At 47.5% G+C, this 18,469-nt stretch overlaps 1 protein-coding gene across 1 annotated transcript; it reads right to left on the bottom strand.

Annotated features, from left to right (window-relative positions):
• Positions 1-7,518: 7,518 nt before the first annotated feature.
• Positions 7,519-17,654, bottom strand: LOC133357165 (rhodopsin kinase GRK7-like). Its single transcript, XM_061574979.1, has 4 exons — positions 17,040-17,654; positions 11,508-11,948; positions 8,472-8,743; positions 7,519-7,864 (listed from the first exon to the last, which is right to left on the bottom strand). The coding sequence occupies exons 1-4, from the start codon at positions 17,652-17,654 to the stop codon at positions 7,519-7,521; spliced, it is 1,674 nt and encodes a 557-aa protein (XP_061430963.1).
• Positions 17,655-18,469: the final 815 nt, after the last annotated feature.

Below are 18,469 nucleotides of genomic sequence, written 5' to 3' on the forward strand. Positions count from 1 at the left end.
TGCACGTGTAGGAGCTGCACGTGTAGGAGCTGCACGTGTAGTAGCTGCACGTGTAGTAGCTGCACGTGTAGTAGCTACACGTGTAGTAGCTACACGTGTAGTAGCTGCACGTGTAGGAGCTGCACGTGTAGGAGCTGCACGTGTAGTAGCTGCACGTGTAGTAGCTACAAGTGTAGTAGCTGCACGTGTAGTAGCTGCACGTGTAGGAGCTGCACTTGTAGGAGCTGCACGTGTAGTAGCTACAAGTGTAGTAGCTGCACGTGTAGGAGCTGCACGTGTAGGAGCTGCACGTGTAGGAGCTGCACGTGTAGGAGCTGCACGTGTAGTAGCTGCACGTGTAGTAGCTACACCACGTGTAGTAGCTACATGTGTAGTAGCTACTACATGAGTAGTAGCTGCACGTGTAGTAGCTGCATGTGTAGTAGCTGCACGTGTAGTAGCTGCACGTGTAGTAGCTGCACGTGTAGTAGCTGCACGTGTAGGAGCTGCACGTGTAGTAGCTGCACGTGTAGTAGCTACACCACGTGTAGTAGCTACATGTGTAGTAGCTACTACATGAGTAGTAGCTGCACGTGTAGTAGCTGCACGTGTAGTAGCTGCACGTGTAGTAGCTGCACGTGTAGGAGCTGCACGTGTAGTAGCTGCACGTGTAGTAGCTACACCACGTGTAGTAGCTACATGTGTAGTAGCTACTACATGAGTAGTAGCTGCACGTGTAGTAGCTGCACGTGTAGTAGCTGCACGTGTAGTAGCTGCACGTGTAGTAGCTACACGTGTAGTAGCTACACGTGTAGTAGCTGCACGTGTAGGAGCTGCACGTGTAGGAGCTGCACGTGTAGTAGCTGCACGTGTAGTAGCTACAAGTGTAGTAGCTGCACGTGTAGTAGCTGCACGTGTAGGAGCTGCACTTGTAGGAGCTGCACGTGTAGTAGCTACAAGTGTAGTAGCTGCACGTGTAGGAGCTGCACGTGTAGGAGCTGCACGTGTAGGAGCTGCACGTGTAGGAGCTGCACGTGTAGTAGCTGCACGTGTAGTAACTGCGCGCGTGTAGTAGCTGCACGTGTAGTAGCTGCACGTGTAGCAGCTGCACATGTAGCAGCTGCACGTGTAGCAGCTACGGGCCCCGCACTTTCAAGGGCCCCGCGCTAAATGCTTTCAAGCTATCAATTCCGGTTCAGTGATTCTGCACTTGCTCTATTACTATAGTACTATACCGCCTTCGACTTTTATGAACGACTGGGCGTTTAAGGTTAGCGATTTGTCGTATTATCTGACTGTATAGCGAATAAAAAAATACACTTACTTTACTATGCACGTTAAAAACAACCAGCTTTATCAGGCGACAGCCAGATTTGTTGTAATTACTGGCGAAACGTCGTACTCAGATTGTAAATGTTGTGGCTTGGCTCTCCAACACACCGGTGTGCTGTACTAGTGACGAATTGGCACGTTCTGTTTACGTGACAACCCTTATTATTTGGCTGTGTCGGGTGGTGGCGGGTTTGAACAACACATTTCTATTTTTACGTGATCTAATCCAAAAAAAAATCTATTATGGATGATGTTGGTCGCGAAAGCCTACTGCGTGTTAAACTTCGTGTTTCCTGTCCAACCTCTATGCTCTTGCCCCAATATTCTGCACAGGCCACCGGCTTCTGGTGGTTGGCATTGCCAAACATGTTGAAGAGTGGCATTGTGGGTGCTGCAGGACACCTCAGCAGATGGCCCACGTGGTTTGCTTCTCGCTACAAGCACACATCGTCCGGTCGTGCAGAAGCCCCCTCCCATGATTTCACGAGAGAGTTGCATCTGCCAAAACCCGAGTGATATACAGCATGTGAACCTGTCCCATTGACCAGCGTGGTGAAGTATGGCCAAACGACATAACTGACAAGGCACATGGGGAGTCCTCGACATGAACCTTGATTGAGAAAGGACTGTAATTTACCGTTGCTTTGTGAATGCATTAATAATACTGTACTGATAAATACGAAAAAAATAATACTTTGGACATAAAACACGTACAACAGCTTAATACATTGCATTGAGAATATGTCGATAACGAAATCGTTTAAAAACATCTCATTTGTATCCTGGTCTTAATGTCAAAAACTAAAATATAAAATGTAACGAGGGGATGCACTTATTAATTTGCATCCAGATAATAATCATGTGTACCGATAGTATGGAAGTGAGAATGTGTGTGCATCGTTATACACACCCATGCCACTGTTTCGCTTGAGCCTATGGGGCGCTAGGCAATCAACTGGGAAAATAAAATATCCATACTCTTTGGTTCTTTCGGTAAAGTCACGTGATTTATTGTATTTTCTACCTACGTGACTTTACCGAAATAACCAAAGAGTATGGATTCCCGCAGTCACGAAAGCTTCAAATCAAGAATAAAATATCCATCTTCTGCATCAGCACCACCAGCACCAGACAGCCACGTGTCTTGCAGAAGTTTGGCTCATGAAGGTCCTCCCAGATTAGTGCAGTGGTGTCCAATGTCCACCCTGCGATGTGCCGCTAAATACCTGGACCACTTGATCACCCAGACCAAATGACGCGTTCTATTCCTGGCCACGAATATCAGTTGCCAATAAATGATATAAATAAGCAAACTTCCTTTCATCGCTTCACATATTTTTGTTTAAATTCACTACCGCGACTGGGTGTCTGTGCTTCTGTTCATTCAGCAGCATTGCACTTCACCGGTTTTCAATCTTCTGGGTCGCATCGCTAAATTGCAGTTCGTGAATCGAATACGGCCTGTCACGTGACACACACTACTCTCGGTTGCAGAGTGGGTGACCAGAGGTCACGTGCATTTGGGATTTCAGAGCTAGTTCTGCGACATCTACTTCCGCGGACCGTTCTCGAACGCGACGGGTCGCTTTGCCCGGCAGGACTTTGCGTCCCGTGAGGCTGATAGCAGAAAATCAGGATATAATTGGGGAAAAACGACAAAGCTTAAATAATGCTTCAATGGGTCTTTCGGTAAAGCCACGCAGATAGGAAAATAATAAAAATATCACGACGTTTCGATCGCGACACGATGGCTGTGTTACGATTGAAACGTCGTGATATTTTTTATTATTTTTCCATCTACGTGGCTTTACCGAAAGACCCTTATAATATGTATTCCTGCAGTCACGAAAGCTTTAAGTCAAGATTTAAAACTAAAATAAATTAAGATTTGTGTCCAATCCAGTGCTGGACGAACGCTTCTCCACGCCACGCTCGTCATGGAGGCTGTTGGCCCATCCTTCACCGCGCCGCTCAGCGTACGTTGGGTTTAGAGGGTAGTTATGCGAGCTCTACTTCTTGCGGGGAGATTCTCTTGCAGGAAGAGTTGGCGCTGCCGTGCGGGAGATGCGAATGAGTTCTCCATCTCGTGACGCGACGCCGGCAACAGTAAAGTCGGCGGGAAATGGCAAAAAAAAACGAGAAAAACTAAAATGAATGAAAGTTTGGTAGAGAGAAAGGCATTTATATGAGCGGGACATTGGCATGGGGTGTGTCGGCATGGCACTAAGACATATAGTTGGATTCACAGTCGTTGTGGGGGCCGACGTGCACCCCACCGCCCTCGCTGGGCAGGTGGGGTGCAACGTCTGCCCCCTCCGCTCCCTCCTCCACCGCGTCGATCGGCTCCCGCCGGGCCCCCGCCGACCGGGTGATCCCCCCCCCACCGCGCTAGCGCCCTCTCTGAGGGAGGAGGCTGTAGCGCTGGCTCACTGCTGCCCGGGGTTACTCCGCACACGCCCTCTTACACCGCCTCTCACGCCAACACGGTGCACAGCTGCACGACCGCACCCACACCTTGCGGGCGATTCCCTGTTCACACGCGCACACACCACGGCTAACGCGAACGCGGCGGCGGCGTGAACGCGCGCGCACCTGCGGGCGATTATGTCCTAACACGCACGCACTCGCTGCGACTCCGCGTTCACTCCTCTCGCAACGTGTCGCTGCGCACGCAGTCGCTCCACACACAAATCACCGACACCACACCGATGCTCTGTGCCAACTTTTATTCGCGCCGCAAATACACACACCTGGAGGGGGAATCTTTCGCGAGAAGAGCCTAGCCTAACTCTGCCTACTCGCTCAAACGTCTTACCACGTACCCCGAAGCTGCACTCACGGCATCGCACGGACGCTCTGAGATTCGGAGGGAGAAGGACGAGAGAAAATTTGACCTATCACTGCCACGTAGCAGCACTCGCTGGCATCACACGGATGCTGCGAGCGGCTCGAGGAGGCAGGACGGCAGGGAGTGGGTCTTGACGGCCCGGAGGTTGAAGACAAGAGAGCGAAAATCGTCCCGGGCTCCTCTTTTTATTTCCTAAACTTCAAAGGCCCTGGGTGACATCGTACCGCGCAGTCAATCGTGCGCTTACCTGCACCGTCGAAGCTTTGGAACTTCTCTCCCAGGGCCTAATCCCCTCACTTCCAAGGGCCGGGATGGCGTTTGTACCGCGCGACCAACCGTGCGCCTACCTGTGGTTACCGCCCCACTGTTACCGTGTCCTCCGTCGAGTGCCGCGGAGACAGCGCCGACCACCCATTGTCTCTCCTCTCGTTGCTGGGTATCTGGAAGGGTGCCCGGCTGACGAACACACAGCCTGCGAGTGCATATTCGGTATGAGGGCCGAGACGGGGGTCAGCAGTGGCGCTGCGGTTCTCCTGACCTCATGCTTTTCTCGCTTAATATTCCACCCTCAGTCCCCCCCTCCCCCAATGTCGTGAATAACTTATTGCGGTTGGCACAGTGAACCTTTTCTTTCTGCGCCCACACAATGTTAAGCCAATTTTTAGGGGCACGGCAATGGAACCTGTCCTGCGAGGGTCGGCCAATCTCCTGGCACCGGGAAACCGTGGGACTTTCTCTCTAGGGGCCCTTCGGATTAAAACCCGATGTGCCAGGCAACCCCCCGCCAGGACACTCCGTGTGTGCGCTGCGTATGTGTGTATGTGTGTGTGTATGTGTGTGTAGGGGAGCGGTAGTGTAGCGGTTAGCGCGCTGCGCTACCAACCTGGCGACCCGAGTTCGATTCCCGCTCACGGCCAACATCGGTGACGATTAACTGAACCGGTCCTGGGCCTCCCCTAGGTCGACTCAGCCTCAAATGAGTACCTGGTGAGGTGTTTAAACATCACCACTAGGGAGACAAAGGCGGTCGGGCGTGATGCTGGCCACTCACCCCCTCGTGTGCCGTGCTGGCCTTCATAGGTGCTCGCTAACAGCACTTGCCCCTACAGTCTGTTAAGGCTATACGGGGGATCTTATCTTTTGTGTATGTGTGTATGTGTGTGTGCATTGCGTGTGTGTGTGTGCTCAGCGTAGGGGCCAGGGGAAAGTCGCGGCGCTTGCAAAGTTGTTCCGTGTCCTTGGCACTACATCGTTTCTGTATCGACAAGAGAGAGGCTGACTGAACGCAGACGACTATATACACACTATACATAAATAAGACACTGCCATTCTGACTAACACACGTTCAGTTTGATGACAACACGCAATTCCGTCTAATCCTTGTCATTGCACAACAAGCGTATAGCTACAAACAAGACTATTGCTCAGAACAGAGATCGCTATATTAAAATCTTGTACACATGATATAATAAGACTTTCATTTTATATCGCGTCATTCAAGCAAACAGGATCCCATAACGCTGTACATTAATTAGAAATAAGGACCAAATACCATATATATTCTTGGTTCTTTTGGTAAAGTCACGTAGATAGAAACCAAATATCTAAATTAAAATTCTAGATTTGAAGCTTTCGTGACTGCAAGGATTCATATTCTTAGGTTTTTTTCGGTAAAGTCACGTAGGTAAAAAATTTAAATTAATAAAAGTAAAATATCAAGTGATACAGCAATCGTGCTGTGACGGTTCCACCTGAAGACGGAAGCTTGTGTTGCCTCCGAAACGTCGTGATTTTTATTTTATTTTTACTTTACTTTCATTAATTTAATTTTTTTACCTACGTGACTTTACCGAAAAAACCTAAGAATATCTAAATTAAAAGCAAAAAACCCACGACGTTTCGATCGCAACACAAGCGGTCTTCTTCTTTTATTTCCACCTGAAGAAGACCGCTTGTGTTGCGATCGAAACGTCGTGGGTTTTTTTCTTTTAATTTAGACTTTTGTTTTCTACCCACGTGACTTTACCGAAAGAACCAAGAATATGAATTCCTGCAGTCACGAAAGTTTTCAGTCTAAATACCATATGGAGCCACTCACTGCCAAGCACCTTTGGTGCATTGATTTTACATACGGTTATATATTAATTTGAGTTTGTACACATATATAACATATTTTAGCTGTTATGTACTTATTCATAAATAGATATTTATACATATCATCGATCTGCCATATATTGCTTAAATGTCTCTCTTCACTGCGTTTTATATTCAGTATTTAATTTCCAAGAAGCGGAAATTACTTCAAACACCAATGCCCCAAGTCGCACATTCTGATCCACAAGCCTCATGATGAGCTCCACAGCGGACAGGTGGCAGCACGTCAGCAATGACTTCTTAAATCTATCTGTGCAGCGCTTTAAGCGTTACTCCAGGCTGTGTGCATCGTGGGTTTCCTCCAGGCACTCCGGGTTTCCCCCGACACGATGAAGCCAAACGCTCATCAACAGAAACGGCCCAAAACAACCCTCAATGTGGGACCCTCCTGAGAATATCCTGGATAACCAAAGGGCGATGCTGTCATATGCATGCGCAATGTACGTTGATTACCATGCACATTACCCAGCAAGGCAATGGATATCCATTGTAATGTATGTGCATTCGTTACTTCTCCACCCACTTCGCGCAAGAAGTGCTCACAAGTGACGTCATCACATCTACCCCTCTATTTAAGGAATGAAACAGGAGGAGGATTTCTCAATAAATCTGGTGGTCCGCATTATGATGCCGGTTGTAATTACTGGCAAAACGTCGTACCCAAGATTGTAAATGTTGTGGATTTGCTCTCCAACACACCGGTGTTGCTGTACTAGTAACGAATTGGCACGTTCTGTTTACGTGACAACCCTTACTAATTGGCTGTGTCGGGTGGTGGCGGGCTTAACGACACATTTATATTTACGCGATCTAACCCAAAATAAACCTGTATTATGGCTGTATTGTGTTGTTTATTCAAAGGGCAATGCAATAAAGTATCAGACCGTGTCCTACCCAACCCAATGCTCCACACCATCGCTCGACCGAAGAACGGAGGAGCTGCGCAACGCCTCCACAAACTCCATCAGTCGGCTCAATTAAACTCGACCTAAACATCTAATTTGCTTTCGGGTGTTCAGCCACGCACAAAGAAGGAGAGTCCGAAACTTTGTACCGAGAGCCTGAATTTCAGATATTTGTGGAATGAGCTGAAAATTCTCAGCACACATTCATCCCCCTGCCCTTCCCCACCCTGTCAGTCATCGGCCGCGCTTTGCAGGCCACGTGCACACACAGCGGCGGCAGAGCTTGGCAGGGCGCGAGGCCTACAGCAGGACGCAGGTGCTCGATCGGTTGCCATTGCTCGTGGAGTCCTTCTCGACGTGCACGACGCGGTCGGGGTCGTTGAGCTCCTCGAAGAGGCCCGTCTCGATCATCTCCTCCTGCCAAGTTGCCGGGATGCAGCCTGTGGAGAACTTCGAGTAGAACATCTGGTCCTTCTCGTTGATCTCGATGCCCTTGGCCTCCGAAAACTCCATGATGTCGCTGATGTCCTTGGCGTACACCTTGCCGGGGTCGGGCACGAATGGCGGATTCACCAGCCTGGCCTCCAGCCGGAAGAAGTTGATGCTCTGGAAGTACGGGTGCTTGCGAGGGTTGTCGTCGTCGCCGCTGTTTGAAGGACGGGCCAGGGGGAAGGGGGGTGAGGGGGGGGGCATGGGGGGAGGGTTTGGGTTGGTGGTGGTCAGTTGGCGGTGGAGAAGGTAGGTAGATTGGTTAAATTGAATATGACAAGGATGTAAATCGTGGAGTGACTAAGTGCTAAGTTATCATGACTGGGGGAAAACAGAACCGAGCAGTGCTGGACCATTCCTATCGAGGTGACCAAAGACTGGTTCTGATGTGATGTTAGCTGTGGCTGGGCATTCAAACTCAGGTCGCCGGGTTAATGGGAGGGATGGAGGCATTAGGCATGGATTTTAGTTGTTGGTGGTGGTGGGTTGGTGGTGGAGAAAAAGATCGAGATTACGAGTGAGATTGCGATGAAATCCTTTTTCAAGATACGACATGAAACGTACAATACGGCAATTATCGCAAAATGAGATCACTATGACTCTGTAATTGCACTTCACAGTTTAATTGTTTTCGGATACATATTTACTTGATGGTTTTTCAACTGCAGTCCACTCAATGTAAGCCTGCCATGAGCCTTAGAAGGAAGGAATACTGCTCTATCAAGGTCTGACCGAGTAATGAATCCATCAAACTGGCTTCTCACCGGCAGCCCAGCCTGTTGGCCGGCTTTTTGGCCAAGAGCTGGTCACAGATGTTCTTGGAGTTGGGGCAGAAGCTTCGGTGGAAGTAGGCCACGTTGTCCTCCAGCGTTCTCCGGCGCACCTCGTCCTTGGCCACCTTCTCCTTGTAGTCCTTGAAGGGCGTCCGCCCGGCGATCATCTCGTAGATGGTGCAGCCCAGCGAGAACCAGTCGCAGCTGTAGGTGTATCCCTCCTCGTTGATCACCTCGGGGGCCATGTAGCCGTTGGTGCCAGCCTAACGTGGGGCACGTGGTCAACAGAAGCCTTAATTACTCAAACTAAAATTCTTCTTAAATTTCGATTTAAAGCTTTCGTGACTGCAGGGATTCATCTTCTTGGTTACTTTCGGTAAAGTCATCACGTAGAAGGAAATAATAAAATGATAAAAATACAACATAATAAAATAATTCTCACGACGTTTCGGCTGCTTGCGTTGTGGCCGAAACGTCGTGAGAATTATTTTATTATGTTTATGTTTTATTATTTTATTATTTCCCTTCTACGTGACTTTACCGAAAGAACCAAGAAGATAAAATTCTTCTTGTTATTATGAAAAAATGGCAGCAGGTAAGGCCCACTGAGCTATGCAGCTCCTTTGTCGGAAGCGACCTGGCCACAGGTGACAGGTCAACTAAGCAGCTTATCGTCGTGTGGACATTCATAAGCTGCGGCCAAATTCTCTAAACGGCGTGACGTTCATTCTAAACGTGAAGGGGGGAAACCAACCCGAGGAGCCGGAGGAAAATCCACGCGACCACGGCCAGAGAGAGAGACACCGCAAACTCCAAATATACAGCAGGCGTCAGGATCGGGATCTAAATAACACGACCTCCTGTATACCGGGCGAGGGAGTTAACATCTCGCTACCGTGGCGTCATCTCGGCTATCAGCTATCAGTGTCACCACATCACGAATGCAGCAGGTATTGCCGGCATCGTTGTAATGACCTATATCGAAGCGTCATCGTGTTTATGAGTGTTAACCGATGACTGGCACAGCCAGCGTTATCCATACAATAATAATAATAGTCTAAGTCATAATCTAATGAAACGTCAATATCGAGCGTCACCAGCACTACTGTGGCGACGCCAAGAGGCAATTCCTTTTTTAAATAATTATAAATGAATTTTTATTAAACTACCTATATCGAAGCGTCGTCATAATAATTTGTCAGTTTAAAACCTTGACTTTCGCGACCAATATTATCGACAATAGAGGGTTTTTTTTGGGTTAGATCGCATCCATATAAATGTGTCGTTAAACCTGGCACAGCCAATTGAGTAAGGTTTGTCACGTAAACAAAACATGCCAATTCGTTGCTAGTTCAACACACCGGTGTGTTGGAGAGTAAACGTGACAAACCTTACTAATTGGCTGCGTCGGGTGGTGACGGGTGTAACGAGACACATTTATATTTACGCAATTTAACCCAAAAAACAATAAACCTCTATTATAGTGATTATTTGTGTTCACCGACAACAACCGGTACAGCCAGCACAAGCTATCAATTCCGGTTGAGTGATTCTGCACTTGCTCTATTATTATAGTACTATACTGCCTTCAACTTTTATGAACGACTGTGTGTTTAAGATTAGCGATTCATCGTATTATCTGGCTGTATAGTAAATGAAAAACATACAATAACTTTACTATTTTAATATTAATGTGTTTTTTTTTATTTAGGACCCCTTTATAACATATGCTACAGGCCCCGTACTAGCTTAATCCGGCACTGCACACGATGATAACAATAGTCTAAGGGATAATCGAATGAAACGTCATTATCAGCATCACCACCACTAACTGTGGCGACGTCGAGAGGCAAAACTTTTTTTTAAATAAATAAATTACCACCGACGTTCGTGGCTTAGCTCTCAACAGCTCAGCGGTTCAAATACGATGTGGGGAGCCTCCCATTAGCTGAGTTGGAAAGCTCTGGATAAGCCCTGATTGACCGAGCGAAACAGCCAATCAGATTGAAATAGCCTGATCAGCGGGGGGGAAGGGGGGATTTGAATTGGCATAAAACACTACAGGAGTGCAAAGTACAAGAGAGATGAAGTAATCACCCGAACACATACAAATAAAACTAAACCATCCCAATCCTACGCGAGGTTCGAGTCAATAAAATGATTTCGTGTGCGCCGGTTCCTCTGTTTGTGAACTTAGCACTGCCGTCATCGTCACAGCGAGCTGTCGACGCGACATTGTCGATAGAAGCCAGCAGGGTCAGCACTACGACCAGCGGCCGAGTGATCACAATCTGTCCAGGGTCATTATAATCTATCAAAGTGTCGTAATAATAATCTATCAGTGTCAAAGTTAGCGCACAGCGAGTGTGGCGACCAAGGGGAGCTTTGGTCCACAATACAATCTTCGTTATGGCAACCTCACCCGTTCCACCGCTGAGCCAAATCGAACAAGTTTCCTCCAGCTAAGTTCAGGTGTAATAAAAATAACATTTGCCACCAACTTCCCTCGTTAATAAAGGATTATTTGGGGGGGGGGGGGTGGGGGTTGGATCGCGTTAAATTTAAATGTGTGTCGTTAAGCCCGTGACCACCCGACACAGCCAATTCGTAAAAGTTTGCGTCACGTAACCAAAACGTGCCAATTAGCTACCAGTTCAGCGCACCGGTGGTGGTGTGCTGGAGAGTTAAACCCACTGCAACGTCTACAATTCTTACTCTTAGTTTTTTCGGTAAAGTCACAGCCAGATTTGCTGATACGGCAAATCTGGCTGTGACGGTCCCACCTGATGACGGAGACTTGTGTTGCCTCTAAAACGTCGTGATTTATTATTATTTTATTTTTTATTAATTTTAATTTTTTACCGACGTGACTTTACCGAAAAAACTAAGAGTATGAATCCTTGCTGTCACGAAAGCTTCAAATCTAGAGTCTACAATTCTCCCTCTCCGATCCTTCCGCCGACACCGCAACACCATACGCCCTCCGCCTAGGTCATCGTCGTCCTCCACCTCCTCTCCGGCGCTCACCCTCTGTGTGATGTTCTTCCCGTCGTCCTTGAGCAGCACGGCGAGGCCCAGGTCGGAGAGGCGGCAGTGACCCGCTTCGTCCAGCAGCACGTTCTCGGGCTTCATGTCGCGGTAGATGATGCGCAGGGCGTGCAGGTGCTGCATGCCGCAGGTGATCTGGGCGGCGTAGAAAAGGACGCGCGCCATCTCCAGGCCCGGCTCGCCAATCTCGTAGATGTGGTACTTGAGGTCGCCGCCGTTCATGAGGCTCATGGTGAGGCACAGGTGCGTCTTGGTCTCGTACGCGTAAGCGAGCTGCACCACAAAGGCGCTGTTCACCATCTCGAGCAACTCCTTCTCGAGCAGCGCCATCTGCTCGCCGTTCTTCTTCTTGAGGCGCTTTTTCTCCAGCTTCTTGCAGGCGTACATCTTGCCCGACACCTTGGCCTGCATGGCGCACACCTGGAGCAAAGGGGAGTGCAAGAAGGTCACATGGCGCGGATGTAATTTCCCTTAACATTGTTATTAAGGCTAAAGGCGTTCACCAATTAGCTCAGTTTTGCAGCATGGGGTCAGAATAAGTCTCGGAAAGGTGATCCAATGCGAACCCAACTTGAGTATAAAGTCGTGTTGCTCTTTGGGGCTTACCCTGTCACAGAAGAACAGGCGAGGTTCACCAAAATGTTGCCATCAGTTCTGTAACGTGGAGCCACGATAACTCTGGTAAAGGGTGACCCAGCATGGACCAAAGCTGAGTGTAAGATTGTGTTGTGATTAGGGACTTGCCCGATTGAAAACCGGGCAAATTGGTCGAAAGGTTATTGCCCAACACTCGGGCACTAACCAGGGCAACAAATGACCGTTTTCACAAAGATCCCCCGTATAGCTTTAACAGACTGTTGGGGCAAGTGCTGTTAGCGAGCACCTATGAAGGCCAGAACGGTACACGAGGGGGTGGGTGGCCAGCACCACGCCCGACCGCCTTTGTCTCTCCAGTGTTGATGTTTACACACCGCACTAGGTACTCATTTCAGGCTGAGTCGACCTAGGGGAGGCCCAGGAACCGGTTTTAGATAATCGTCACTGGTGTTTGCCGTGAGTGGGAATCGAAGCCAGGTCGCCAAGTTCATAGCGCAGCGCGCTAACCACTGCACCACCACTCCCCACGAGCCCTAGGGAGCATGGTTCTGGTGACGGTCTGGGTTAACCCGAGAGGGCACGTGACCGGGACAGGGTAGCGAGGGGAGCCAATGGGGGGGCTTGAGGGGCACGTGATGCTCGGCCGAGAACCTTCTGGTGAGATCCAGAAGGAGGCGTGGACAAAGGCGGAGCGAGGCCACGCCTCTCGGGAGCATAAAGGGGAGGTCCCGAGAGCAATCGTGGCTGTCTGTTGGAATGGAACCCGTCGGTGCGACGTCTCTTCGGTCCACGGTCTACGTTCTTTACGCTCGGCATCGTGGGTCAGGCAGTGTTTTACTGACTGACCCGGTTATGTAGTTACCCCGTTGTGGTCTAGTTAACCCGTTGTTACGTTTATATAGTTACCCTGTTGGGGTGTGGTGATAAACGTGTTGCCCCCACGTTCAAGTGTGTGCCTCCGTAGAAGCCACTACATATGTATGAATGTAATAGGGAGTCACACTAAACTCTCGTAAACAAATATCTCATGGGATCAAAAACATTTTCGTCTGAAGTTGTGTTGCCGTTTGGGACCGACCCTGTGGATGTAAGGTTCACCCATAAACCTGCAGTCACGAATTTCGCGCTTGATTGTAATAGTTTTCCTACACGAGTATAGTCTTGATCATTGTTTTTTTCGCTAAAGTCACGTATGTAGAAATAAAATTAAATTTTAATAAATTTAATAAAAATAAAATAAATCACGACGTTTCGAACGCAACACAGGCGCTCATCATCAGGTGGAAATGGGGTAAAACCCATAGCGAGGGAACACACAGGGGGACACCACGTATAGAGCACACAGAGAATGGCAAACTACATAAGTGACTTTACCGAAAAAAACAATGAGTATCATTTCTGCAGTCACGAAAGCTTCAATTCTCGACCATAGTCCTGTAAGAAAATTAATCAAAACATCAGCAACGCTTGTTCCCACTATCGCAGGGATGATCACAAAGCCTCGCTGAGCCCTTGAGTGGTTAAATAAAGAACGGTGATTTGAAGAGACACTGGCACTCTGAGGTCACAAATCAGAAACAGATCGAGGGCTGCGAATTTGGAGAGGAGTGGGGCTTACGCGGCGAAGCCGTGGTCGAGAGAGAGCCCCTGATTATGCTTTAGGAAAGTCGAGTAATTCTGTAAATCCACAGCTTCAACTGGCTCAGCGCTTTTTTTGCAAGTTCTTAAGAGAACAAGGCAGTCACACAGCACGACTCTCTGGACGTGTCTCCCTTTGCCACCGGTGGTGAGATGTTAACTACCTCGCCTGGTATACAGGAGGTCGTAGGTTCGATCCTGACCCTAACGCCTGCTGTATATTTCGATTTAAAGCTTTCGTGACTGCAGGGATTCATCTTCTTGGTTCTTTCGGTAAAGTCACGTAGAAGGGAAGTAATAAAATAATAAAAATAAAACATAATAAAATTAAATAATTCTCACGACGTTTCGGCTACAACGCAAGCAGCCGTTGTAGCCGAAACGTCGTGAGAATTATTAGATTTTATTATGTTTTATTTTTATTATTTTATTACTTCCCTTCTACGTGACTTTACCGAAAGAACCAAGAAGATGAATGCCTGCTGTATATTTGGAGGTTGCGTGTCTTTCTCCCCGTGGTCGTGTGGATATTTTTCCTCCGGGTCTTCCGTTTTTCCCCCTTCGCGGTTAAAAACGTGCGTTTAGAGTGTTTGTCTGCGGTACATTTCCACGCGATAAGCCACTTCGTCGAGGTATCGTTTGTAAATCAAAGGTGATGTGTGTCTCTCCAGGGAAAGTACAACAGGCAAGTAGTCTTCCTCAGCTTTGTACGCTCGATAACAAACGAATTGATCAGGCAACAGATAAAATAATTACCTGGGGGGGGGGGGGGGGTCATCATAGACTCCAAACTTACTTTGAAGGATCACATTGACCACACTGCGAACCAAAAATAAACTGGCTTTTTTATCGACACAAAAAACTGTTTTCCAGCTAAGCTCCGTTTCGAGGTGGCCAGGGCTTCTGTACTGCCTTGATTACTGCGACATTTTATTGGTTCTTTCGGTAAAGTCACGTAGAAGGGAAATAATAAAATAATAAAAATATAACATAATACAATAATATTTTATTACTGCAGGGATTCATCTTCTTGGTTCTTTCGGTAAAGTCACGTAGAAGGGAGATAATAAAATAATGAAAATAAAACAAAATACAATAATATAATAAAATAATATAATATAACAAAGTAATAAAATAATATGATATAGTAATATAATATTATTATATTTTGATTTAAAGCTTTCGTGACTGCAGGGATTCGTCTTCTTGGTTCTTTCGGTAAAGTCACGTAGAAGGGAAATAAATAAATAATAAAAATAAAACATAATTTAATAATGTTTAATAAAATATGTTTTATTTTTATTATTTTATTATTTCCCTTCTACGTGACTTTACCGAAAGAACCAAGAAGATGAATCCCTGCAGTCACGAAAGCTTTAAATCGAAAAATATACTGCGACATTGTTTACCATTCTGCTTCCAGTTCCACGTTAAACCAGCTGAACCCCCACGACGTCATTCTGCTCTAAGATTTTCTCTGGATGCCCCCGATAAGAGCCACGATTGCGACCTGTATTAACAAGCTCCCCTCCATGACCGCACGACGATTCGCCGGGCCGCGTTCATTCGCAACATCCTACGTGGCAATTCGGCAGAATATGCGTTGGATATGTTGACACCGCGGGAAAGCAGATCAAACATAAGGAGTCCATTATTCTTTCTGTTGAATCAGAGCCGGCCCAGCCACTAAGCGACGCTTGCAATTGCAAAGGGCCCCGTGGCCAGCAGAGGGCCCCCTAGAGTCACTGCTAGCGAGTGGGTGAAAAAAATCATACATCAAAGGGGCCTCCAACCAAATTTTGCTTAGGGTCCCCAAAGGTCTAGGGCCGGCTCTGTGTTGAATTGTCCGAGATAAAGAACAAGATTTCTGTGAACGGGTTTTTACAGTGGCTGCCCAGCCTCCGTCTTTGTAATAATATTGCCACAAGATTATCTCCGCATTCACTGCAATCACTCAAGTAACTTTAAATCACTCCTTTACAGTGAACTCCTGCCTAGCTGCCACTGTATAAATACCTAGACGATATGTGGATATCGCTTGCCTGTAAGTGACCTCTTTTGTCTTGTCCGCACTACTCTCTCTTTTTTTTTGCAACGATGCTGTGTTTTGCTCGGTGCAATGTCGTTGTTGATTGATGGCGCATTTATAACTTTAATATATTTTTGGAGATTTAAATTTAGTGTTTCTTTGGAAATGGTGTGTTTTTCCACTGCAACGCGTTATGCCCAATCTTCCACTCGTTTTTATTTCTGAATTGACCAAAACTTTTCAAAGATACATTTTATATTTATAATTCTATGATTTATTACCACGTGTTTCATTCATTCATTTGTAGTATTCATTCATATTTCTCTGATGTATTCTTAGGTTTTTTCGGTATAGTCACGTAGGTAAAAACATTAAAAGGTAAAATAAAATAAAAATCACGACGTTTCGGAGGCAACACAAGCTTCCGTCTTCAGGTGGTACCGTCACAGCCACGACAGCTGTATCAAGTAAATGAGAGATTGCCTCCGAAACGTCGTGATTTTTATTTTATTTTACCTTTTAATGTTTTTACCTACGTGACTTTACCGAAAAAACCTAAGAATATGAATTCTTGCAGTCACGAAAGCTTCAAATCTAGAATTTCTCTGATGTGTCATGTCTGTCATGGGAACGGTGCATTTGTGTTGGTGAAACCCGACTTGAGGGCTTCCTCGCTCACAGGAACTTCCAAATAAACTGAACTGAAGATTTGTGGCAGCCAGGTCGCTTCTGAAAAAGAGCTGTATAGCTTATTGGGCCTTACCTTGTTAAATAAATATGATAATTGTTTTTTTACCCTTTTAACTGGCAACAAAACTGACACTTTTTTTTACAAGGAGTCATGTTTGCATTGACCACGATACCTGCGGTCGGAATGCAAAAAAAAATGCAAACATGGCTCCTTGTAAAAAGGTGTCAGTTTTGTTGCCAGATAAAAGGGTAAAATAAACAATTATCATATTTTGCTACTGGCAAAGGAGGTTCCAATAGTGTAAATGCTTAACCCGAGCTCTCATACTCTGATGGTGCATTGTCTTTGAGTTGTGCGCCTTTTGGCTTCGTCTGGTCCAACACCATGTGAGACTAGGCTCTAAAGAAAGCTGTCTCGGGTGTGGACCAATCAATTTCATTATCAGAGTTGACCCCTAAAAAGGGAGCTCGCTCGGGGGCCTTGGGCGGATAACATCTGGGGCACCCGACGTTGGTGGACGATACCAGACTCGGTCACCTCGACCTCGTCTGCTCACCTCTCCGAAGCCGCCTCTGCCGAGCATGCGGAACTCGTAGAAGGTCTTGTCGGTCACGGGCTTCCCCTCCAGCACCTTCCACTGGAGGAACTTCTCGTAGGAGTCGCTCTCGAGAAACTCGCGAAACGGCTCGCCCGACAGGAACGTCCTCATCTCTCGCTTGGCGAGCGCGACCGCCGCCTCTCGCTCCGTCGCGTCCTGCGAGCCCGCGGCGGCGGCGAGCGCGTCGCTCACGAACGCCGGCCGCTCGCCGGAGCCGCCCCGATGCAGGAACGCGAGCGCCTCGTTCAGCATCGCCCCACGCCCACCGCCGTCATCCTCCTCGGCCAATTCGAATTTGGTGGCGGCGTCCGCGAAAGCCACAACGCTCGAGTACTGCGGCTGCGAGTCGAGGAACTTGCGGAAGAAGTGCCTGCCGATCGGCTGAGTCTCGCACACGGAGCCGTAGTCGACGCTCGAGTCCGGCATGGTTTTGCGCAAACTCTGGCCCTGCGCCCGGGTGGGCAGCGCGATGCTCCGGCGAGCGGTCTCCTTGGCGCCTCCGTCGCCGGTCTTGCGCGCTTCCAGGTACGCCGTGTTGGCGATCAGGTTCTCCAGGCAGTCCATGTCGCACATCTGGGCGGCGGCGCTTTCGGGAGGTGGTCCTTGTCCTTCGCGGTTTTTGTGTCCTCTTTTTCGTTTGCGTTTCGATGAGTAAATATACAAGAAAAGCCACTCTCTTGTCTGCGTTGTCGTCCGTTACTGCATCAGCACGTTTTAGCACGTGATGTGTATTTGTTTAGCTTGAATCTGGTTCCTTAATTGTTACGACTCCTGCCGTTTTTACTTCTAGTCTTGGTATTTACTTAATTTTTTTGTTAATTCTTAGGTTTGTTGCTCATGAACATTTCTTTCTCGTCTTATTTTTATTTTCTGTGTAATAAAAACATAAAATCCTCTTCACTTTTATTTCGCACTTATTGTTTTAACTTCTTGCAATCTGAAATATGTTTTTTTTTTATTTTAGGATAGTCTGCATTTGTCCTCTGTCCCCCTCCCCAAATGTTCCGTATCTTCCTTCCTAATTGTCAGTCCTCGTTTTCCCCTGACCTACTGTCGTGGCTCATTCGCTGCCCTCCCGTTATTCCTAGAAGACGCGAGAGACGGAATTTCAAAAGAAGGGCTCAAGTGAGTAACCGTGGGATCCAACCAGCCGGCACCAATCGGCATGTTTGGCAACTGGCTACAGCGAAGTGGGGTCCGCTACCTTCCCGGCAAAATAAAGCTCCAGTGCATGCGGATTGCTAATAGCATTACACACAATTTGCATGCGTACCTTTCGAAGCCGATTAGCGGCAGTCTGCTGTTTTGATCCGAAGGGGAAAAGCACCTTAGGATTCAATTAGCGGACATTTACCAACCTGCTTTGTTGTCATACAAAATGTTAACGA

The sequence above is a fragment of the Lethenteron reissneri genome, chromosome 57 (assembly GCF_015708825.2).
Source record: "Lethenteron reissneri isolate LAM-NWPU_2019-01 chromosome 57, ASM1570882v1, whole genome shotgun sequence".
Taxonomy (NCBI): domain Eukaryota; kingdom Metazoa; phylum Chordata; class Hyperoartia; order Petromyzontiformes; family Petromyzontidae; genus Lethenteron; species Lethenteron reissneri.

What these genes read in the sequence shown, in the direction of transcription:
- LOC133357165 (XM_061574979.1), bottom strand. Translation starts at nt 17,654, where the DNA reads ATGTGCGACATGGACTGCCTGGAGAACCTGATCGCCAACACGGCGTAC. An exon ending in GCAGAGGCGGCTTCGGAGAG is followed by an intron (nt 11,949 to 17,039) that starts GTGAGCAGACGA and finishes CCTTTGCTCCAG; the next exon opens with GTGTGCGCCATGCAGGCCAA. An exon ending in GCCAACAGGCTGGGCTGCCG is followed by an intron (nt 7,865 to 8,471) that starts GTGAGAAGCCAG and finishes TCCTTCAAACAG; the next exon opens with CGGCGACGACGACAACCCTC.